General features: G+C 42.0%; 1 protein-coding gene across 2 annotated transcripts in view; it reads left to right on the top strand.

The window, feature by feature from the left end:
- tln2a (talin 2a) overlaps positions 1–24,964 on the top strand; it is a 91,741-nt gene that overhangs the window by 43,418 nt on the left and 23,359 nt on the right. For both annotated transcript variants that reach the window (XM_071488162.1, XM_071488163.1), the window contains exons 7-32: positions 1,449–1,591; positions 2,080–2,207; positions 2,463–2,526; positions 2,649–2,753; positions 5,545–5,700; positions 6,630–6,731; positions 7,430–7,506; positions 8,773–8,953; positions 9,182–9,295; positions 9,479–9,587; positions 10,247–10,455; positions 11,654–11,752; positions 12,337–12,504; positions 13,241–13,375; positions 13,733–13,892; positions 16,173–16,339; positions 19,146–19,274; positions 19,960–20,073; positions 20,380–20,493; positions 20,829–20,963; positions 21,505–21,633; positions 21,724–21,826; positions 22,749–22,957; positions 23,927–24,046; positions 24,165–24,362; positions 24,445–24,584. In XM_071488162.1, the coding sequence (XP_071344263.1) occupies positions 1,449–1,591; positions 2,080–2,207; positions 2,463–2,526; positions 2,649–2,753; positions 5,545–5,700; positions 6,630–6,731; positions 7,430–7,506; positions 8,773–8,953; positions 9,182–9,295; positions 9,479–9,587; positions 10,247–10,455; positions 11,654–11,752; positions 12,337–12,504; positions 13,241–13,375; positions 13,733–13,892; positions 16,173–16,339; positions 19,146–19,274; positions 19,960–20,073; positions 20,380–20,493; positions 20,829–20,963; positions 21,505–21,633; positions 21,724–21,826; positions 22,749–22,957; positions 23,927–24,046; positions 24,165–24,362; positions 24,445–24,584 (3,508 nt within the window). The remainder of the gene's footprint in view (positions 1–1,448; positions 1,592–2,079; positions 2,208–2,462; positions 2,527–2,648; positions 2,754–5,544; positions 5,701–6,629; positions 6,732–7,429; positions 7,507–8,772; positions 8,954–9,181; positions 9,296–9,478; positions 9,588–10,246; positions 10,456–11,653; positions 11,753–12,336; positions 12,505–13,240; positions 13,376–13,732; positions 13,893–16,172; positions 16,340–19,145; positions 19,275–19,959; positions 20,074–20,379; positions 20,494–20,828; positions 20,964–21,504; positions 21,634–21,723; positions 21,827–22,748; positions 22,958–23,926; positions 24,047–24,164; positions 24,363–24,444; positions 24,585–24,964) is intronic.

Here is a 24,964-nt window from a genome sequence, read left to right as displayed (position 1 = left end):
ACCTCAGGTCAGATTATGCTTTTTCCATCCCATCTTGCATCCACTCCCCCTCAGCTGAATTCTACCTTGAATTTAACAGTACCGTAAAGTGGATGAAGAGCAGATTTTAAGAACATTTTTGACAGCAAAGGTTGTCAGAGTGTTTCTTTTGATCAACCTACAGACTAGAGCCCAGTTTGACAATTTCAATTTATTTGACACAATTTGGAAAGATACCTATCTACATAACATTACATACTTGATGATGATGTTAGAGCACAAGGCCTTTGAAATAGACTTATATTGGAGCACAGATTCAGAAAGCACATGAACAAATTGGTGAAATACTGAAAGTTTCCAGGCCCCTTCCACTGGGCTTGATCATTGTGAAATGGAAAAAAAAAGTGTGATGGAGAAGTTTTGTAACTTTGTGACTCTAAAAAAGAGCCTTGGTCATGGAGTTGACAAAAACTCACTGGCCCCTTTAAAGGTGCTTTATCTAAGTTTTTGCTTTTGCTACATAGCCAGCATTAACAGTCTAGAAGAGTTGTTGAAGTTCAGCTTCACACGTCATTCCTTTGTCTCCAGCAGTGGAGAGTAACATCAATGTTAACTCTTGTTTTGCTTCTATTTCTATCAATTCTGTTCTGCTGAAATTAGCATGCTAATCAGCTAGATTCATCCTGGTCAGCCTGTCTCATCACTTTCCAATACCGAGTTACTGTTGTGTCCAGTCTGCCCTCAGTTCTGCATGTGAGGATGAAGAAGTACCACTGAGAAAAGGGTGTATTCTAACCTCTTGGCTGAAACACTTGGCAAGCAACCATTATCACCTCCACCACATTGCGCAAAATACCCCAGAATCCGGAGATGTAGTTGCTCAGATATGTCAAACTTTGAGCCATATATGATGAAATCTGGACTGGACATGCTCCGATCACGCCATTGTAAGATGTCATATCAAAAAACCTCCAGATATGCTCCAGATTCTTGCAAGAGAATGGCTCTGGATTCTTGGCGCAGGGCCAGCTCCTGGCAAAAAAACCACATTTGGCAGCAGAGAAAATGTGTGAATAGTACTTAAACAGAGCTTCAGTGAAAAGCAAGCTTCACTCCCATCAGTTAGACGTTACGGTAGAGTAGTGAGAGAGAAGCACCTGAGTAAAAGTATTGTCAACACCAATCTGGTAATAAATAAGGGCTATTATAAATAAGGGCTATTATAAATGACTCGAGCCAAGCAAGGTAATCCTCAAGATCCTACATATCCAACAAATGACTGCTGATGCATTTATTATGTTCTTATGATTTCTATTACTTCTGACCACTTTATATTATATATTTGTTCATTGCTGTAACTGTGCATACTGGAAAATCACCCTGTAACTAACATGTAGATGTAGGATGTTTATATAGAAATAACTGCTATAATCTGATCCCTGTGAGTGGGATGTATTTTGTGTTTACAGTGAACTGGCTGGACCACAGCAGAACATTCAGAGAACAGGGTGTGGACGAGAACGAGACGCTTTTACTCAGACGCAAGTTCTTCTACTCAGACCAGAATGTGGACTCCAGGGACCCAGTCCAGCTCAACCTGCTCTACGTACAGGTCTGACCCTCTCTACTGTTTTTCTGCCTCCCTCCACATGCATGTTTCACTGGAAGCTGTCAGAGAAGCTGCTCTTCATTTCCAGTAAGGCCTGTTAGTGACCGTTGAAGCAGCAACATGCCAGTGTCAAGTACAGAGGCACTCTGATGCAGCTTTTGTGCCTCGAGCTAAATCAGACACGTTTAATGGGGTTGACAGCGCTCCAACCAGCTCAAACATACATAGGGCTGAGGTTTCCCCTCGTCCCCCCATGAAGAGAATATAACTACAAACCAGAAGATAGTCTGTACCAAGCAGCAGACAGGCAACTACAAACATTTTTGGATAAATAAAGACAGGTGTGACTCTGGCAAACCATTTACATTATATTTTATTCTTGACTAGGATTACTTTATCACAGATACTGACCTGAAGCCATAATATAAGGATTCTTCATTCAGTTTCTTTTACCTTTTACCTAATTAATTAAAGTTTGTTTTGTCTTTCAGGCTCGAGATGATATCCTAAACGGTTCTCACCCCGTGTCGTTTGACAAGGCCTGTGAGTTTGGAGGAATTCAGGCCCAGATTCAGTTTGGACCTCACATAGAGCATAAACACAAACCTGGATTCTTAGAGTAAGTGTCTATCTCAGATTTCCCAGAGGTAAAAAATCCTCACTTACTCATTTGATTTAAATAAAACTGACTAAAAGCAAAATAATTCAACCTCTCTTGACAGTACCAGTAGAAATCTTAATGTTCATTTTATAGAGCCAGCATTGGAAGTTTATGTTAATTGATCATTATTTTGTTTAAGGCTGTAGCAAGAAATGATGGGCTCATACCTTGCGTATGAATTTCAGCTTCTCCTGTGTTTCATTTCTTTTCTAGCCTGAAGGAGTTTTTGCCCAAAGAATACATAAAGCAGAGAGGAGCTGAGAAGAAAATTTTCCAGGTGCGGTCACATTGTTCTCTTGATAAAGGCATGATTGTTTTAATATCATCTTATCTGACAATTGTGCAGCAATTGTTCAGATGCTTGATATATGCTGGAATGTATGTATAACCCGACCGCAGGAACACAAGAACTGTGGAGAAATGACAGAGATTGAAGCAAAAGTGAAATATGTGAAACTGGCACGGTCTCTGCGGACATATGGCGTCTCCTTCTTCCTGGTGAAGGTGAGTTTTTATCTCTGTGCTTTTACAGAAATACAACATGTTAATGAAGTACCACTGTGCCATTTTATTCAAAGAGAAGATCATTCACCCTCAAAGTGAAAAACCTAGCCTGAGGACACGTGCCTTTTTAAAATAAATTTTGCTTCAAAAATGGGGAAGCAGATTTTGGAATAAGTTGAAGTGTAGTCGGAGCCTTTTATCTCCTGAGTGTGAAATCTGCTCTGTGGGCTCGCTGTTAACTGGATCAAGAGGTTGAAGGAACTGCCCAGCACGTGAGGAAACTGTTTGTATCCACCTGAACTTTCAAATCTTCTCATCTTCTTGTGTTATACAGATTATTCTTTTGCCATGGTCTTGAAAGTAGACCAGTTTCATTATTAAGAGTTATAACAAATAATTAGGATTTGAGTTTTTCAGTTCAGTTTAATTTAAAAGGATTCAAATTTGTTACAACAAGATATTTACTAAACTTATAAGCAATTGATTAGCAAAGGTTTTACCAGATCTGATACACATGAATCAAACACCACCACAGGAACATGGTTTGGAATAACACAACACGCATATAGACATATATACATACAGATTCATCAGTGATAGCTGTTAATGGTGAAAAAGCATTTGATCCTCTTGAGTGGCCTTTTCTGTTTAAAGAATCTTCAGGCTGACAGCGTAGATTTTGTAAAATTATTATATAAATATCCTACAGCTAAACTTTATACTAATAATTTACTGTCAGGAGAATTTACATTAGAGAGGGGTACTAAAGAGGGGAGGCCACATTCCCCACTCCTTTTTGTCCTCGTAATAGAACCGCTGATAGAGAAAATCAGATCCAAAAGTTTCAGGTGAGAGTTTAGGAAAACAACAATATAAATGTAATTATTTGCAGATGATCTCTTGATGTACTTAACTAACTTTGAAAAATGTAAACCTCCTTTGTTTGAAATTATTTCTGAATGTTTAATGTTCTCAGGTTATAAGATTAAAATGGGAGAGCAGAAGTAATGGCAGTAGGGGAATGAAAAAACAACAGAGAAAAACTCAAATCCAACCGTTAACAAAGTTGTTTTGATACATCAAATAATTCATTTCTCTCTGCAAACACAGAAACATAGACACAGACAAAAGTATACAAAGGAAGTGGAGCCCACAGGGATTTGCACGCCGCACATTTTCGTTCATACATCTCTTACATCTCTTTCTCTGTTCACTTACTCACTAACACTCTCACACAAACACGCAGCTGCAGCGACTCGTCCTCGGGGAATTCAGCGTGCTCCTGGATGGAAACCAAACGTTGTCTGTGCAGCCGAGTGTGGCACTGAGATTATTTCAGAGCCAGTGTGGAGGAAGTGGAGTGAATGAGGGAGACTGGGAGGCATCTCACAGGCAAACCTGGGACAAATCAGTCCAACTGCCTGCAGGCTGATAGGAGCAATTTGCTGATTGCCAGTACGTGAGGAGCTGGTATGACAGAAGTGACGGACTTTTTTTTTTCTTTCTTTTTTTTTTAACTTTTCCCTCACATCATCTGTCACCAAGAAGACATCCCGCATAGAGTCACTGGAAACTTCCCTGTCTGCATCGATAAATTGCTTTCCACTTCTCACCTTTTCTGAGTTCATGGCTGAGCTCTTTTAGAAAATTAGATCATTTCTGGTAATTGCTTGAAAAAAAAAAAAAAAAAAAAAAAAAGTCACTTGTGTTGCTGTTATTGACTCTCTGCCAGACAGTCCCTGGCTTCAGGAGCTTTCAGCACCGGAGCTGACTTTGTCAGGTGTTCACTTGCACTTGTTTGCACATACCCTAGTTCTGTTCTGTCCACTCTGTACTCCTCCTTTTATTCCTTACACAAATTGTTCCACTTTTTGGCCTTGGATCCGTGTTCCCCTTGATCAGTTTGACATCTTATCTTCTCACCTTGTCTTCTCCGTCATCCTTAGGCGAAACCCAGTGGAGCAGAAATAACCCTGGAAAAAAAATCTGGCTATAAGTCCCTAACCCATAACCCCTGGAGGCCCCAGAGAGTTTACAGGCCTTCCAGGACTTTTACACAACTCACCTCTTTGCCCTCACGTCACAGCCCATCACTTTCTGTCCATCTGCTCCCCGACTGCTGCTCCTGAAGAAACATTTGCTCTGGCCATGCCGGGGGAAAGGGAAAAGAAAGTCGGGTGTGTGTCGGCTCAGAGAGCAGCTGGAGAATGGAGAGGTTTAGTGAATGCAGGGGGAGGTTTAGAGTTGTTGACCGGCAGATAAAGACATGATTAAGACATCTTCAGACATTTTAATTACTGACTGAGTAAAGTTTTTGTCTTTTGGTTTTGTTTTGTTTTTTTTGTTACTGGTTAGACTGATGAATACCCGTCCTGGCAGATCAGTGTGTCACCAAAATTAGAGTTTCATGCTGTGAAGCCTGTGAATTTGAATTTTTCTTTAATGCCTTTGATTCTAATAAATATCTCAGCAGGCAGGGGAATATGGAAATGAAAGAAAATGAATATGGGCAGAATTGTTCACTGAGAGGACCAACAGTGACGTTTATGATAGTTTGTTTGCATCAGGAGTTCAGCGTCTTATTCATCATCTGTTTTATTTTATTCCCTCTACCTTAATTTATACAATATGGTCTTATGAGAAATAAGTTAGTCAAGTGCTATGTATATACAAGGCAAGAAAGCAGAGAGATGCTACATGCTATATGTATAAAACAAGGCAGGATGAGACAGATATTAAAACAGACAATGGGTCGTATTAGATAAGACTAATGACGACCTGTGACTTTCAGGAAAAGATGAAGAGTAAGAACAAGCTGGTGCCGCGGCTCCTGGGGATCACCAAAGAGTCTGTGATGAGAGTGGACGAGAAGACCAAAGATGTGGTTCAGGAGTGGCCCCTTACCACCGTGAAGAGGTGGGCAGCGTCGCCTAAGAGCTTCACCCTGGTAAGACACACACACACACACACTCTACATTCACAGCAGAGACTTAATGAGAAAACCTGCAACAGCTGACTAGACACTGATAGCACCAGTTGTGAATATTTCTTTTTTTTTATTTTTTTTTATTCTGGCACTGCTGCCTTAGTTATTGCACCCATTTCCTCATGTATTCATTCAGCCACCACTGAGCACAATATCACCAGCAGAAAATGAGTGCGACAGGCTCACGGTGAAACGAACTGCTCCTGCAGTGGCCATAAAACAATCACTGTAGTGCTCAGTCTGCCTGTGCTTTCAGTCCCTCGTGCACTTCAGTTATTGGATAGACTCTTTTGTCTTCCTTGTCAATATCTCACCTTTGTGTCAGCAGCCACTCAATAAGCAACATGGATTTAATCTTGCAGATCTGGTAGACTCACTGTCTCCAGTAAATGAACATGGCCTCTGTCTCTTGCTGTTAATTTAGCAGAGTGCTTCCCAGGATTTGAGGTTTGATTTGTCATTCGCATGTTGAAGCAGTTGTATTATTTTGCTGATCAGTTGGAAGGCGGTAGCGGTGATTAATTGATATCTTAAATGTGCCAACATGAAGAGCACACACCTCCATGTCTCACTTTTTAAACTGTGCATTTATATAACTGGAAAACATTACAAGGTTATGCTGAAAAAAAGTTTGTTCATTTCTGAGATGGTTCTTGGGTTAATCTGACTGTATGTATGTTGCAGCGGTCTGATGTCACCCAGCACAATGTGTAGCACTGACACTAGCTGGCTCCACAGATTCGCATTAATCCTCACAGTAAATCCTCAGCCTGTGTACAAGACAAGCACTGCAGTGGTTGCTTTCCTAACGGTACAATATGAAATGTGTGCTTAAGATGGGACTCTGTGTGTGTGTGTTTGTGTGTGTGTGTTTGTGTGTGTGTGTGTAGGACTTTGGGGAGTACCAGGAGAGCTACTACTCGGTGCAGACCACTGAAGGGGAGCAGATCTCCCAGCTCATTGCCGGCTACATCGATATCATCCTCAAAAAGGTGAGACATCTGTGAATTGTAATGACTGGGTGTCGTCCTGTGGCAGATAAAGTCTCAGATCAGTTGATGCTTGATGTGCTCAGGCTTCCTGTCATACAGCTGCAGTTTTAAATAAAAGGAAACCCAGAGCAGCCACAGCAAAGGCACTGTGCACTGTAAGAACTCATCGTGCCGGTTAGAGCAATAAGCTGACCTTTTATCATTAACCGCCACCTTCGGAAGCATTAACTTGTTAAATCATGGGTTCAAGTGACCTAAAATTATGAGTGGAATTAGTGTAAGCTTATTAGTGTAGTCTTTCCTTTAAGAGAGCTGACGAAAAACTTTTATACATAAGCCCAGTGCCTTAAGAAAATAACAGAAAAATATACTGGCCCTGCACACCTGAAAGTGTGGCAGGTTTTCCCATGGGCAATGCAACTTGAAGTCCCACAGACCATCTTGCTCTCTGCTGGTTTAGTTCATATTTATGTCATGATGTTTCAGTCTCAATAAGCTTCATCTGGTAGGTACTTAACCTAGAAATAGGACAAAAATGTGTCAGTATGAGTCCAGGTTCCCTGCTCTTTCTTTTTCTGTTTTTTTTTTTAGACTGACATCACATTCAATAGAGATTTACCAACTGAGAAGAAGCTTCTATAAAGTCCCTCCTGGCTCCTTTAAAACAAACACTCGGTGTGTTTCTCTCTCTCCTGCAGAAACAAAGCAAGGATCGTTTTGGATTAGAAGGTGATGAAGAGTCAACCATGCTTGAGGAATCCGTATCCCCGAAAAAGTATGTAAATTAGTGTAACTAATAAAAGCATTGTTACTCTCTTAGCCATGCTAGCAGCAGGGCTTCTTGTCACAGTTGCAGACAGTTGTCCTCATTCTACTGGCAACTTAGAAAATGTCATAGAAAAACTTTCACGAAACTTTTTCCGTGTAAGTACAGAAATGGAGCCACCGGATGTCAAACTTTTAGATTAATCCCATATGGTCCCAACAGTGCTTTACTGTGTTCTAGTCCAGTATAAACTGTGGTAGGATAATCAGCACAGTAGCAGCGCACAAAGTTATTGCATATTATTCTAACAGAACGCAATATCAGACTGGGTCCTTTTCCAATTTCCTTCTCGCTGCTGCCCTCCTCCACAGTTCACACATCCATCTTCAGGACCTCATTTCATCACACACACATGCACTTCCTTAGCTGGACTTTATCCTGAGAGATAATCATTATGTGAGGAGATTTTGCTGCACCGGACGAGCGAAGGCTCTATCAGAACATTTCCTGTGTATTAGCTCATTTATCCACAGTGGACTCTCAGTGTGTGTAACTGAAGCCATTTTTCCTGTTGAGCCTCAATTGATATTGCTTTCGTGCTTTCAACTGAGAGACTATTTGCTGCAATTGTTATATATATATTTTTTTTCCCCCCCTTTTGCTTTTATCTGGGCTTGTGCGCAGTGCCAAAGGCAAAAGTCTTTAATACTGCAAACACATAGCAAGCCAAACTCTGGAAGGCCTTATCTGAAGGAAAAAAACAAAACAAAGCTTTGTATTCCAGAAGTACACAGTGGGAAGACTCAGCAGTGTCAGCCTGCTTTGTGTTAGTGGCCCATTGTCACAAATGCACACAACCACACTCCCTAGTGTTACATTTCTACGGTAAATACACTTACACACGCACACACACAGACACACAGTTAACAACCAGACACATGATCTTTTTGTTTTTTTTCTTAATGGCTGTGTCCCTCTTTATCTTCCTGTCTTTAATATATATAACTACAACACAGCTGTTTGTGCGCTGGTATTTCTGCTTCATTAGTAAGGCGTTCGGTTGATGTGTGTTTGTGTATGTGTGTGTACATCATGTTCATGTATTTATTTTAGGCACTTTCTCTCATTTTAGACTTATTTCTTAGTACTGATCAGAACCACTGTTGGCACTGTACAACATCAACCTAGGACAGGATATTGTTTCACAGATATGGTGACTGTCTCTAAACATTCATAGATAGGATGTTAACTGTGTGGCTGCTGGCGAACCTGCAGGTCCACCATCCTCCAGCAGCAGTTCAACCGTGTGGGCCGGGTGGAGCACGGCTCAGTGGCGCTGCCAGGTGTGATCCGCTCCGGCTCCATTGGCACAGAGTCGCTCAGCATGGGCACCATGCCATCTGCTCAGCAACAGATCACAATGGGTCAGATGCACCGTGGGCACATGCCACCACTGGTAAGAGCAGTCCAGCAGAAAGACTCTTTGTGTTTTGATTTCATTGTTGAATGTCTGTTAAAGTTATTGTTTGTTTTATGTGGGACCAGAGGACGGACGTGTCATCGTCCGCCACCATGTGACAATGCTTTCCTTTCTTGTGCCTGGCTTCTGCAAATGGCTCCGCCATCATTCCAGGAGGCTGCTTTCTTTAAGACACTCAAACTGTTTATTTTCCTGTGTGTTTAGAGCTCAGCACAGCAGGCTCTGATGGGAACCATCAACACCAGTATGCAAGCTGTGCAGAAAGCCCAGATTGACCTGGGAGAGGTTGACGATCTGCCACCGCTGGGACAGGACATGGTACTTTGCACTGCACATGGACACTCAATATAAAACTGTCACACACTCACACTGTACTCTGGTAATGCAGCATCTTAAGTTCATATGTCCATTCATGCTAACAGCCATAGAAAAAATAACTGATAGCCATGTCTTAGCTGCATTCATGCATGCAACATGATCTACTTCTGTCTGTGTACCAAGGCGTCCAAGGTGTGGATCCAGAACAAGATGGATGAATCAAAACACGAGATCCACTCCCAGGTCGACGCCATCACTGCAGGAACAGCCTCTGTGGTCAACCTCACAGCTGGTCAGTGGCTCAGGCATGACTCAGCAGGATGTATTCTTCTTTGGGGCATGAATCAGCAAGGATTTGCATTATTGCAAAATAAAATAATTAATCTCAAGCCTTACAGTTCAACAAGGCTACATTATACATTGTTGCATGTTTGTATTTATTGGAAAAGTATCCAAGTATTTTAGGAATCCTTAATGAAGCCAGAGGAAGTTTTAAGAGTTTGCCCACAGTTTTACAAGTGAATTTTTTAGGGGTGCTATTTTGTGGAGAGTTAAAATTATCTGGCCAATTAGTGACTTTAAGCCTCAACCTCTCCATCAGTCTGGTGCTCATTAACATCAGTGTAGAACCTGTATAAAGTCGAATACTTTCCTCATTTCCTGTGTTTCTGTGAATATGGGCTGAAGGTGTCTGTTGACTCTGTGCCATTTCGAACCATTTCAGTTACAGTTGCTTCAGACTGATGGTATCGGACCCTAATTTATTTTTCCTGCTTATTCCCTCATGCTTAAATGGGCTTGTGTGTTTATGCAAATTCTCTAATCTCAGTTAAAGGCAAACATGAGAGTGACTGGAGAGCAGTTGCATTTCTCATGGGTTTTGATTTAGTTTTAGTCATTCTCTATGACTCAATTTCTCTGATGGCCTTCCTTGTTGTGTCCCATCCTCAGGCGATCCCACTGACACCGACTACACAGCAGTGGGCTGCGCCATCACCACCATCTCTTCCAACCTGACCGAAATGTCAAAGGGTGTGAAACTGCTAGCTGCACTGATGGAGGATGATGTGGGAGGAGGTAACGACCTGATGAAGGCTGCCAGGACGCTGGCAGGGGCCGTGTCTGATCTGCTGAAGGCTGTGGAGCCGGCCTCTGGAGAGGTGAGCAAAGGGACCTCGAGCTCATCAAAGCGTATTAAATTCAACTCCTTGTTGAATTGTCAGTCTCTTTCGCAAAGATCAGTTTAGTATTATATGTATTTTTATAACAACATTGTCAGTTTCTCTTAATTTTGCTCCTGAAAACTTCCAATTCCTGTATCTACTTACTGCATATCTGACATCTTGAAGCCTAACACAGCCAAAAAAGGACGATGGAAATAATGGTAGATTGTGGTGTCACTTGAGATGCCTCATTGTGTGCATACTCGGTCATCTACACAGTGCTTTGTTCTGTCCAAACTGACAGCCGAAAAAGTTAATTGAATTTCCCACAGAGGAGCTCTACCCAGAGACAGTGTATCGCCTCTTAATAATACAACATCTCTCCTGGTCCTCCAAATCACACCTAATTATATCAGCGTGCTCTGCTGCCGGCCGCCTCCAGCTAACTGAATTGTTCTGGTCAGTCTGAATAAAGACCTCAGGCTGAGGCTGAGCTGATTGGCAGTCTTGTAGTGTGGCTTCATAATACTGCAGAGGACACGTAGTGAATCCTTCACTCCCATGATAATGCAGTGTGTATCTGTGGGTTGCAGGACTGTAATGTTCTCACCTAAGTCTATTAGGAGTTTGTTTTTGTTTTGTTGTGGGAGAATCATTGAGAAGTTAATGTAGTGTACAGTGTTGGCCTGGTAATCTGCATAATGCACAGGTTTATCTAGCTGAGGGACAACTCTGCACTTTATACACTTGGGATGCATGCAGGATGTTGGAAAGATAACGCGTGGCCTGTAGGTTGGTTAGAAGAAGAGATGGAGTCTGTTTTTAGAGTGTACTGTGTCCTGGTGTAGCTATTTGATGAATCACTTGTGTATTGAAATAATTAACAAATCAAGCAATGTGTACTTTGGATTTGAAACACACTCAAACCTGTATGTTAACTGCAGTGTGGCTGATAAGTTTGTTCACTTAAAAAGCCTCCAGTCAGAGCTTAAAAGCACAGATCCTTCATCACAGTTATGAGTCTTGTATGACACAGTACTGCTTGTAAACTAACGGCCATATCTCAAGATACAGGGTGATGCTGTTTCCAGATGTCTAAATACAGTGTCACATTCTGATGGTTCCCTCTCTCCCTCTGTGTGTGTGTGTGTGTGTGTGTGTGTGTGTGTGTGTGTGTGTGCGTGCGTGCGTGCAGCCCAGACAGACTGTGCTGACGGCAGCAGGCAGCATCGGCCAGGCCAGTGGAGACCTCCTGCGCCAGATTGGAGAGAGCGAGACGGACGAGAGGTTCCAGGTAGCTCTGCACCCGCTCCTTTCATCATTATCAGAGAAAACTCAACGCTCAGGCACTGCCACTCAGTTCATCAAAAACACACTGCAACCAGCTGAATGTGGAGGGAATGTGTTCAAATTTTAACACCTCTCACTGGAGTGTGTTTCAGTGTTTGACAGTAATTCAGTGATGATGAGTTGCACAGATGCGCAGTGGGTGAATGTGTTTTTAATAAGAGTAGATTGTTCTTCCTGCCCTTTCATTAGATTTATATTGTAAAGTATATGTGTGTTGTATACAAATAAGCAAACACCATTGCTATTCCTGGTCTAAATGAAATGAGATGGCAGTTTGATATCATATTTCAGTGAAATTACCTTATGTCCCGCATCTGCTGTCTTTCAGCTCAATTACACACAATTACAAACATAATCCTGTGGCACAGAGTTGTAGTGAATGATAATTTTGCCTTTATCAGCACTATCCAGATGCCAACGCCACAATAATTTGGGGAGAATCTGCTAAAAATTTTGAAGACAACGTGCAGGTTCGGAGTTGCTCATGATTGATCATGTCGTCCTCCTTCTTTACCACCTTTTGTGCAGGACATCCTGATGAATCTGGCCAAGGCAGTGGCCAATGCCGCAGCCATGTTGGTGCTGAAGGCCAAGAACGTGGCCCAGGTTGCCGAGGACACGGTGCTTCAGAACCGGGTCATAGCCGCCGCCACCCAGTGTGCCCTGTCCACCTCCCAGCTGGTGGCATGTGCCAAGGTAAAAACCCAAGTATGAAATGTGAGACTTAATGTACTAAGTGGCTCACATCACGTCAGTGCCAGTGAATATTACCCTTAGTGGTGTAAGGATGATGTCACATGGAAAGCTATTTGGTTGAGAGTTTGACATTAATAGAGCAGACTGTGCAGTGAGGTTTGGTAAACAGACATTTATATATTTGAATATCTTACAGTTCATCTGCTGCCAAAAAAAAAAAAAAAAATCATTTAGGATAATGAATATATGAGGATGCACCAAGGCCCTGTTAAATACCCCGTGCCCTCATCATATTTGCGCACCCTTAATTGTGGAACCCACATGTCTCTAATTAGTTTAAATGCTCTTGCGGCTCCCAGTCTGAAGAGTTGCAGTTACTAAACCAATCCTTACCTCTCTGCGTGGCAGTGTGATGAGAACCATCTGCCGAATCCCTCTCAAACCTTCTTTCTTTTCTCTCTCTCGTCTTTCTGTTTCCTCTCTTCTCTGTGAAATGTGATTTATGAGTTAATGAGGAAAAGACTGTCATAACGGTGTTTTTATACCCAAGCAAATTATGTTTGCTGTTCATTTTCTAGTCACATCAAGTTGACTGCGGATTACTTTTTGGACATCATTTCTTTCTTCAGAATTTCCCTTCCAAACCTTTGCGTTTTTTTTTTTTTTATTTCTTTTGCTAAATGTGGATAAATTTCAAGTTTTTTTGTCATCCCTCTCCCCTTCAATATCGCTGTAGGTGGTGAGTCCCACCATCAGTTCCCCAGTTTGCCAGGAGCAGTTAATCGAAGCGGGAAAGCTGGTGGATCGGTCAGTGGAAAGCTGCGTCCAGGCCTGCCTCTCCGCCACAGAAGATGGCGAGCTCCTTAAACAGGTCAGCCACAATAATATGTAAACCAACACTGCATTTGACTCTATTTTTCATCTACGATTTTTATTTTTGTTTCAGAAAATAGGTTCCATCACAAGTTTGACCCAGTAAACACTAATTAGGAACAAATGAGTTTGCTGGTTTGTTTCCTGGAGTACTCAGACTTTTTGTCATTTAAACCACAACAGCCGTTTTTTATTTGGAGAATCCAGTTTGTGTACTAACAACCAGCGTAAGACGCAGTGAAGGTAGTGAGTTCAGCGTGCCTCTCCCCAGTCGGATGGAATAAGAAGGAGGGAATAATGCAGCTTAAGAAGCACAGCGCCAACGTTGATGATGTGCTCGTCTCGTGTGTTGAAGGTGAGCGCAGCTGCCAGCGTGGTGAGTCAGGCTCTGGGAGATCTCCTGCAACACGTCCGTCAGTACACCTCGAGGGGAGAGCCTATCGGGCGCTACGACCAGGCCACAGACACCATCATGACGGTCACTGAGAGCATCTTCAGCTCAATGGGAGACGCAGGTGAGTCCAAGAGTGAGGATATTGCTGGGTGAAGAAAAGCTGATGGAAAAACTCACATCCAGCCACCGTGGAGACTTGCAATATAGTGAACGCTGAGAAGCACAAAAAAAAAAACCCCAAAAACGTTTGAACTTCCAGGATGTACGGTACTGGGGTTAAGGAACAGGTTAATTAATTGCCATTTAAGTTTGATTACTTTTGATTTGAAAAGCACTTGTGGTTTAAGCAGTCATTAGCAGGAAAGCACAGCCTGCAGCCAGCTGCTTCCATTGAGGTTTTAGTCTTCATTAGCCATGCTAGCACGGTGGGTCTAGGGACGGCAAGGTCAGTCGTTGGGTCAGTTCACCACTTTGTTCTGACTGAAAGATCCCAGTAACCGCTGGATGGACCGCCATGAAATTTTGTACAGACGTTCATGGTCTCCTGAGGATTAATCCTATTGACTTTGGCCATCTGAGGTTGACATTTTTAGTTCACAGTGAAATGTCTCGTCAAATATTAGGTGAAATATCGTGACATTTGGTTCATACATTAAATCATACTTTCATGTTCCTCTAAGGATTAATTGTAACAACTTTGCCAAGAAACTTTGCCCAGTAATTTAACTAATGTCCAAACATCTGCGAAACTAATGACATCGCAATCAGCCTGAGCTGCAAGTTTTTAGTACTAATTATTAAATGTTAGCATGCTAACAAGCTAATTTGAGAGGACTCACATGGTAAATATCATACCTGCTTATCATCAGCATGCAAGCCTGTTAGCATTTTGACAGTAGCATTTAGCTCTGAGTTCAGTCTTCACAGTGCTGTTAACATGGCTGTAGTCTCTTACTCTTGTTGATAATACAGTCGCTGCAAATACAGAGTCGATTCCTCTCGTAATAGAATTATTGATAATGTGGGCAAAACAAATAAAACCCAAGAAACTGAACAATAAACACAAGGTAGTTGTGATTAGATTAGATTTGTAAGCACAGCTCAGTGCTTTCTTGGCATACAGCAAGTTTTTTTTTTTCTACCAAAATATCAAAATGGAGCTTTCACTGAAATAATGTGGCTTGTTGGCCAATTTTTCTCATGATGTGAAACTCGACCTGGAATTTGGCCAGATCTGACCTGCCTCAGCCAAATGCCTTTCAAAACTGAAACTGAAATCAGGTGCACAGAAAAGATATCTAATCTCACCATTAAAACCGACCTGCCAAGGCTCTGTCTGGTTTTGGAGGCTTCCTGCGCATCTGTACTCGCCTCGTCCCATCTTCTCCTCAGAGAGACTGGCAAGATGGTGGGTTTGAATGGACTGCTGTCAGCCGTGCGGGAGCAACGGAGAAAAGCTGTCAGCGATGTTAACAAGTCTGACAGCAGAGATGAAAAGAGATGTACGGAGAACATCCCAGCAGTCAGCTCAGATGGATTGATTGGCTTGATAGACAAGCAGAGACCTGCTGGGGCTTGGACACATGCAGCCAGAAGGAGAATACAGCCTGTGAACCGGTGTCAGATACGACCAGCCGTGTCACACCTGGTGTTCAGAAATGAAATGTGAAGAGGGGAGAGAGGAAAAAAAAAAAAAAGAGTAAATCCTTCTGCAGCAGAGTGTTGGCAGATCAGCTGATACATTCACATGAATTATAGAGGCTTACTGCCAAATAGCTTTTGCTGTGCGTCCAGTTCTACTTTGATAGAGAGGATATAGACACCAATCCCTTTCTTACCCTTCCTGCCTTCCTTCATTAGTGTGAAGAATATTTTCAGAGGGAGTCAGAAATAATTACATCTAACTTTCTTCACAAGTCACCTTCAGGTGTTATAACATTATGCAGATCTGATCAGGAATACAGCTGTGAGAAAGTCATCCACACTGAGCTCAGTGAAAGATGCTTGTTACTTTTGCATCTTGTTTTCTCCCACCAGGCTCTTTTTTTTTTTTTCATGATGCTGACATTCAGACCCGACAACGTTTTGCTCAAAAGCTCAGTGTGGTTCATGACCTCAGTCACAATACGAGTCAACCTACCATCACACAGTTAAATAACTGATACATAATTAAATGGTGTGAAATTAGAAATCATTGCACATAGGTTTTCCAGTATTGCATTACTTGCATCATTATTACCAAATTTCTCACATTAAAACAGACATCAAGCATAGATTTCTTCTTCTTTCTGGATTTTGTTATTTTTAGTTTGAGTTGAGTTAATCAAGTTAAAACACTCACTCTGTCATTAGTATGACTCAGTCACTCACTATGTTCTTGTCTCCCTCCTCTCATCCACAGGGGAGATGGTCCGTCAGGCTCGGGTCTTGGCTCAGGCCACCTCAGACCTGGTGAACGCCATGAGGTCTGACGCTGAGGCCGAGGTGGATGTTGACAATTCGAAGAAGTTGCTGGCGGCCGCTAAACTGCTAGCAGACGCCACAGCGAGGATGGTCGAGGCAGCAAAGGTGAGCAGCATGCGGGACATTAGACAGATAATAGTTTATTTTCTTGTCATTTTAGGATGTACATCTCAACTTGTCAACAGAAAGCAGTTTAGATTTCTAAACTGAGGGGCTGCTGCTGGGCAAGCTTTCGTCCATACATAATCTTTATATTTCATTAGTTCAACCCAGAAAAATCTTTTAGGTTTTGTTTTGGTTTTAATCACAGTAGTAATATTTCTGAAGACCAGATGAAGATTTCTCTCTTCAGTACATACAAGGTGACAGCAGGGTGAGAAGCAGCCAGACATCCCAAGAGAGGTGTGTGTGTGTGTGTGTGTGTAAAAATAAAAAAGACAAAAAAGGCCAAAGATGACAGTTTGGGAAGTGATTCCGTTGAAGTGTTAAATCATTAATAAAAGTTGACCTTTAAAACTTACTTCATTAGAATTTAAATTTTATCTTTAATCTGAAAACACCCAAATCTGAAGATGTATTTCTGAAAGTGGTTTTAAAGTGTATTTTCCACAGTGGTGTTCTTGCTAAGCTGGAAATCAAAAGATCCAGAACTTGGCTTCGGTTTGTTTGTATAATTGAATAATAGAATTACTGTTACACAGAATTACTAAATTGTTTCATTCATCTTTTATCAAGCTAAGTAAAACAAGTGCAGCTTCACTGACACATATTGAACGTCCAGAGTAAATGTCGTAGTGATCAGTTTTCATGACCGAGCTCTGCAATCCCGTTAAGTACATTGATTAATCCAAGGTTTGTTCTGATCTGTCAGTTTAATAGTGATGTGTTTGGAAGTGCAGTTGTTGGAGTACAGAGTGAATGGTCAAGTAAGTACAAAATGAAAACGTTGCGTTGAACTTTGAGTGATTATGACTCATGCAGTGTTTAGATTTACCGTCCATTTCTTCTTACATCTCTACTTTTCAGCGTAACACGATTAAGAGTAAGAGGACATCAAACTCTTTCTTCCCAGACTGCCGAGGGGCAGGCTTAACGTTTGCCACTCGTCATCCCATCTTCCTTTATCCAAACTATTTATCCGCTCCCTCTCCACATCACTCTCATTATCTGTCTGCAGAATCACACACTGATACTAATAACTCTCCACTTCCACCATGAAAATTAAATGACGCCCCCCAGCTGGTTAGTCGAGTTTGATGCCAGACTTATCACTGTCACAGCTGTATATTTATCTGTGTCAGTGGAGGTTGAGACCTCAGCCAGCCGTTGCCTTGGTAACTGATTAATTGAGCTTGTGTGGTGTAGTTGTTGGACAATTTGCTTTACAGCTCTGTGCTTATTTTTTAAAGCCCATGATCAGGTAATGATTTACTGTAGCGAGAGACTTTTAGCATTTTGGGAAATTAAGTATGCCGAATGACCTATTATTAGTTCCTGTTTGCTGTTTACCATTAGATGACTGACAATCATCACTGGATTACTTTGATATTGAGGAAAGCAGATTTATGGATGTTTATTTGCGATGGACATCAGACATAATTGTATTCTTTGAAAGTGTAAGTCACACTGAATCTAAAAATATGTGTGTCATGTCTGTGTGTTCAGGTTTTACTGAATTGTGACACAAACTCAGCTATCACTGATGTAAAGCCTGATGGTTTTAGTAGAAAATGTGAGTTTTGAATGTTGATTTTTGATGACTGGCTTGTTACACCAAAAATTTGCTTATTCAGGTAGATAAGCAAGATAAGTGAATAAATGTAACCAGTAATATAAGACATGAGTAGCTCTCAGACACTTTCATTTAGTAAAAGTAGCTCTAAGAGGGGAAAAAGGTTGGAGACCCCTGATGTGTTGTGTCACTGTGAAACAGACCTTAGTTCCTGCGATGAGTTCTTGCATGTGATATCTTGTCTCACCCCCTGGAAATCAGCTCATTTTTAATAATTATGCAAATGGCTGCTCTCTTTAAATGGTGTCAGCAGTTGCCAGGAGGCAGGTGACAGCTGAAAGCTCCTCTGACTTGAAGCTGGTCACTGAAAACATTTTACTGTGATAAATGCTGCAGTTCGTCAAATGTTGTACAAAGTCTTGAGAGGCAACAAAACATTTTCAAAATAACTTTTTTTTTTTCTGTCTGAACACTTGTGCGTGCCTTGATGATGATGTTGACAGTGATGTCTCTTGCTTGTGTGACTTCTGCCCACAGCAGCTGTGGGGTTAAACATTGCCTTAATGACATGAATTTTTAGCAGCACACCCGCCCACGTCTTTGTGTAGCTGCAGGTGAAGCTGCTGAGTTTCCAGTTAATTAACCTAATGGCAGCGGGCTTAGCTGCCTCTCCAGAAGCCGGAGACATGGAGACGCTAAGTGAAATTAGTCTCCTCAGAACCAGGTTAATTTGTGATGCTGGATACATAAACAGGAAGATAAAAAGAGCCGCTTGCTAATACAGATAAACAACATCTCTTGACATTTATCCGTCAACAAAGCAGTGATTGTTTGAGTGAAGAGGAGCTGCAGCTGAGTTTGAGTGCAACGACTTAGTCTGCGTCATTTTCAAAGATCTGTAAACACTGATTGAATATTCAGAGATTGCTTGTATGTACTGATGGCAGTTGTGTGGGCATGTCTGTTTTCAGTAGGCGTGTGTGATGTGATGAGTGCCAACATGTTCCTGAGCCACTCAGGACACCTAATACTTTTCTAAGAAAGAAGTAGTGCAAAGATTGTAGAAAGTCAGGGAATGTGTACCAGCTGTTTGCCCACCCTGCTCAGCTGCCATGTACAGTATGTGCTGATCTTGTATCTTGTATTTGTGTGTGTGTGCATGTGTGTGTGTGTTCCCAGGGCGCTGCAGCATACCCAGAGAACGAGGACCAGCAGCAGAGACTGAGGGAGGCTGCAGAGGGTCTGCGTGTGGCCACCAATGCTGCTGCTCAGAATGCCATTAAGAAGAAACTGATCAACAGACTGGAGGTCAGTGATACTGACAAACACACTTTTACACACTTTGACCCGAGTGAAACTGCTTAACCAATCAGAGGCGAAAATTAAACACAAGAAAACAAGAAAACATGACATTAACACCAAGACCAATCTTAAAAGTCACCATCTTCAAAGTGCCATATTTATGATCATATATCACCATGAATAACGTACAAATGGAGACACTACTTGTCTAAAACTAAAATAATCAGCTTATTAACAGGGTTTATGTTGGCATATTTTAAGATTTCAAGATTTTTTTGAAAATATTTACAGTAATTTATTATATTTGTATAAACAAGGCGTAAGACCTTAAATTGAACTTGTGTAAAAACAGAACAGTTTATGGTGTATTTTCACTGAGAAACAATGATACATACACTATTGTTTCATAATGTATTGAAGTGGCCTACATTGACAGAGATGCTCAGCTTAGCACCCTGCGAGTTTGGAAAGTAAAGAAACAAACCTGTGTAGGAAAATATCAGGACTGTAAATTTAAGTCCTGTGTAACACAAACATAAGGATCTTTTAATATCCAGACTCAAAAGCAGAGTTGCGACGTTCAAGGTATTTTGCTTTAAGTGGACACTTACTGATACAGAGTCAGGCAGAGAGATACTGTTTACGCATATTTTACATGTGGACGTGTGTGTTTGTGTCTTGCGTCCCTCAGAATGCAGCTAAGCAGGCGGCGGCTGCAGCCACACAGACCATCGCTGCCGCTCAAAATGCTGCTGCTTCCAACAAGAACACTGCTGCTCACCAGCAGCTGGTGCAGAGCTGTAAGGTGAGGATCAGTGCTGAATGACAGTAGGCTGCCATTTACTTTACTGTATTGATTATTTATGTATTTATTTTATTTATCTGGTTTGTTCTATTTTTCTTCGTTTAATGAATGTTTGAAACTGTTTACACTTTTTCTCCTTTCATACCCTCATTGAAAACTTTTTTCTCTGTTGTTCACTGTCATTTGTGCATCCCAGCTGCCTGCTTGATGATTTACAGGAGAGAAATGTTATCCTGAGGCCTTTAGTTAATCTGTGAAGTCTCCATTTTGCCTGCATGTGGACACTGTACTTGTGTATGTGTGTAGGCAGTGGCAGATCACATCCCACAGCTCGTCCAGGGAGTACGCGGCAGTCAGGCCAAACCAGAGGACCTCAGTGCACAACTAGCCCTCATCATCGCCAGTCAGAACTTCCTACAGGTGCCACACGCACTCACTCACACTGTGGCCTTGAGCTGGAGAATGGGTCGTTAAAACTTTATGTGCCCATAGTCAAACTGAGTAATGTCAATTCTACACTGGAAACTAGGTTGAACAAAGTATAAATAGTTTTTCTGTCTTGTGGGGAGCCATTAAAAATAGGCCTGTAACCTCTTTTTGGTGGAAGCAGGCAGTTAAAGAAGCACTGCTGGGGTGGTATTATGTGTTTAATGCCTCAGTGCTCCTTTTATTGTTCCACAAATACAATATTGGTGAAATATCCACCACATAGTTTAACCTTTGTTCCTTGTCCATATTTCTTTTCCTCTCCGCAGCCTGGTAGTAAGATGGTGACCTCGGCCAAGTCATCTGTTCCCACGGTGACGGATCAGGCCGCAGCCATGCAACTGGGTCAGTGTGCCAAGAACCTGGCTACCTGCCTGGCTGAGCTGAGGACGTCTGCACAGAAGGTAGAGCGCAGACACAAAGGGGAACTCACACATGTATGCGCAAAATCACTGCATTCAAACATGCAAACTACATGTAAAAACAAACCTGACACACGTACATCGCTCCAGAAAGGCGCAGTAGCTCTCTGGATCATGTATGATAAAGCTCAATGGTTGAAATCACAAAAATAGAGCCACCTGTATGCTGCGCAGTGTGACAGAGTGCTGTTGATTACAGGTCTTGTTTTACTGCTTAGTCCACATTAAATGCGGTGGAGCGTAAACTGCTGTGTCAGAGGGTTTTAAATTGCACAGTGTGCTTCTGAATCAAGTCACATCGATTGACTAGCGACTATAGTTATAGCATTTTCCTCAAGTACAAGAATTTGATAGAAATGTATGTTTTACTGGAAAGCAGTAGTTTGAATTTATAACTTGCAGACGACTGACGACAACATATATCTTCTGTTAAAGGATCATTACTTCCAAGTGCAAAACATAAACCATAACCTTTGTAACTATGTGAAATGTGAGCAGTAGTAAGTCCTTCTGTATTTTGTAGGCTCATGAAGCTTGCGGTCCCATGGAGATAGACTCTGCGCTCACTGCCATCCAGACCCTGAGAAGTGAGCTGCAGGATGCCAAGCTGGCTGCTGTTAATACCCAGCTGAAGCCACTACCTGGAGAATCAGTAAGAGACAGTTCAGCCCTATTAGGTTGATTTTCTTTACATGTATATATGAATCCTGTGGTTTATTTGTCCCCTTTCTCTCCGCTTCAGTTGGAGAAGTGTGCTCAGGATCTGGGAAGCACCTCCAAATCAGTGGGATCCTCCATGGCTCAGCTGCTCACCTGTGCTGCACAAGGAAATGAACACTACACAGGTTGGTGCTGACTTCTGTAAAAATACTTTTCCCTCTGCCATGGAACAGAGGTTGTGTAGTCTCTTTTATCCATTTGTCTCAGATCTTAAAAACCTAGATAAGATTGGCGATTGCTAGAAGAAGACATCTTTAGATTTTTTTAATTTTGCTGTGAACATACATGATCCTATCAATGCTGATTTAATATGAGATTGAATTTATGCTTTTCTCAGCTAAATGTGCGCTCACTACTTTTTTGACACTATGTTCATCTTGCAGTTACCAGCTTCTTGTTTTGCCTTCAGTACACACTGCACACAGAGCCTCTTTCTTTTTTCACATGACTTTGAAATATTGGAACTACTTGAGATGTGATTGAATATTCAAATCCAGTTAGCCAAGAAATTGCATCAAAGTCGGTTGATATTTTGCCCTGATCTCATACAGTTGTTTAAATGGTTTAAATGCTTTGCATGATGCATTAGAGTAAAGTATGGCAAATTAATCTGATTGAAATACTTTTTATAACACAAGTCATCTTACAGCACATGGTTCTCCATAGAACCTGAGGAAAAACGCCCCTACTGGCTGGATCATGTTTTACTTTCCCTCAGTAATCCTGTTAACATGGCTTCATTCTGTCGGTTTTATCTTATCCAACAAAAGTGTTGTAAATGAGATGTTTTATTGTGTTGGCTCCTGCACATGAGCCAAACACCCTCTGGACCAAATTACATTCTGTTCAAGTTGCACCACATTTGTCAAGACAGGAATATTTTTTTTATACATTAAACAAACCTCCCTCACAATTTATGACTGGACACACAAATGAACACATGATGATGACAGTACCTTGTGATAGCTTTGTGAATGATCTGTGATTCATTTGAGATCCTTTCCTGACTGTAGTCCATGTCTGTCGTACCTGTGCTCTCTCATATAGGAATAGCGGCCAGGGAGACAGCTCAGGCCCTGAAAACTCTGGCCCAGGCGGCCCGTGGCGTCGCAGCTTCCACCACAGACCCCAAGGCTGCAGCTGCCATGCTGGACTCAGCTCGGGATGTTATGGAGGGCTCAGCGCTTCTCATTCATGAAGCCAAGCAGGCACTGATTTCCCCCGGAGACGCTGAGAGCCAGCAGAGGCTGGCACAGGTGAGGCGGTTCAGGATTGCTCCAGGGTATGGAATCTATTCTGCTTGTCTGTTCTTTTTAACACTACGGGTGACTTTTGATGCTGCGGCCCGGGAGGTTCAGTCCAACCCTCATCCTTCTGTCAGACTACAGCACCTGTGCCAACAAGCTAACACCACCAAATGTCACCACAGAGACAATTCTGAAGGTTGTCAAAACAAAAATATACTTTCAACTCGTGAGTCTGAGACTTTTGTTTACAGGCACTGATTCACTTTTAATTGGAGTGTGAATCCTCTGAATCCTCTGTTTTACAGAGAAGTAATGTGACCGTTAAGATGACTAGAAAGCCAGACAGTCGACTCTTTTGCCCAACAGCACTTCTTTCTTTGCGCGCTATATTTCACTCAATATTTCCGTAAGGACAAAGACTGATCTAGATGAATTTCTACATCTGCTTAGTAAAACATGAAAGTGAACACCTGTCAAATATAGCAAGGGACTCCATTAATAAACCTGGTGGCATATTTACAGGCCGAGTACCTTATTTATTTATTTATGCCTCGTCCTCATTTTTTTCTCCCCCAAATGATTTAATGATATGTTTCTTGGTAGCAATGTCGAGAAATTAATAAGGGCATCACAAAAACACAAATGAGGCTGCTTTTTTTCGTCTTGAAAAAAAAAGAGTCTAATATAATACTACTTAATCATTTAAAACTGGTTTGGCTCTTGATTGCATCTCAGTGAAGTGCCTCAATAAGATCCTTTTCATGTTGTCATGGGTTCTGCACGACAATATTGGTTTGATAATTCTAGAAGAAAAAAAACAAAAACTGGGAAAGAGTGACATCAGTTATTCTGCATGACTGCTTTGATCATTAGTCTTTTAAATTCAGATCTCTAGCTCACTGTGGTCGCCTGTAAACCTTGTGTATAGATGGCCCCTTCTAACCCAGTCTACCGTGAACCCTGTGTGCTGTGTTACAGGTGGCCAAGGCCGTGTCTCATTCCCTGAACAACTGCGTCAACTGTCTGCCTGGCCAGAAGGATGTGGACATGGCTCTGAAATGCATCGGGGAGGCCAGCAAGAAGCTGCTGATTGAAACTGTGAGTTCTGGTTTGATATAGGTTCAAAAACTACTCTTGATATAAGCCGTGACTCTACTAATATGACATATGATCGTTCTGATAATCCATGAACTTCCTCTCTATGTCCTCTGTTCAGATCCCTCCAGCCTCCAAGTCATTTCAGGAGGCGCAGAGTGAGCTGAACCAAACAGCAGCAGACCTGAACCAGTCAGCAGGTGAGGTGGTCCACGCCTCCAGAGGCTCCAGCAGCCAGCTGGCAGTGGCCTCTGGCAAGTTCAGTCAGGACTTCGATGAGTTCCTGGATGCTGGTATTGAGATGGCTGGGCACACGCAGGTTTGGCTTGTTGCATATAACATTTTCACACCTCGATGTGCGTTTCGTGTTGATATAATGTTATGATTTTGCGTCATTCTAGAAAAAGGATGACCAGGTGCAGGTGATTGGGAACCTGAAGAACATCTCCATGGCTTCTAGCAAGCTGCTGCTGGCTGCTAAGAGTCTGTCTGTAGACCCTGCAGCAGCAAATGCCAAGAACCTGCTAGCTGCTGCTGCAAGGTACCACACCTGGCCACTGCACAGACCAGCACATTGTGTTTCTTTATGCTTTTATCCACAGTGTATACACTCAGTTGTCAGTTTATTAGGAACACCTAGCTAAAACTAATGAAGTCTTATCCAACAGGCCTGATATAAATTCTTCTCCATGAAGGTATAGGGTGTCGTTTGTGGTGCTGTTTAATTGCATTGCAACGAAAGAGGTGTTACTGTTATTTAGCCTACTCTCATTGATAAAAATGGGCAAAATAATAGAAACACCCGTCCATGTAACACAATTCGACAGCACCACAATCTACAGCCTCCAAAATGTCATAAAGATGAATCTCAGTTTGGACACAGGTTAGTTTTAGATAAGTACACCTAATAAACTGCCAACT

Source organism: Trachinotus anak, unplaced genomic scaffold, assembly GCF_046630095.1.
Source record: "Trachinotus anak isolate AG129_WGS33_773 ecotype Australia unplaced genomic scaffold, CSIRO_AGI_Tana_v1 ptg000011l, whole genome shotgun sequence".
Classification (NCBI taxonomy): domain Eukaryota; kingdom Metazoa; phylum Chordata; class Actinopteri; order Carangiformes; family Carangidae; genus Trachinotus; species Trachinotus anak.
Note: the sequence above shows the minus strand (reverse complement) of the source record. Positions and strands in the feature narration are given on the sequence as shown.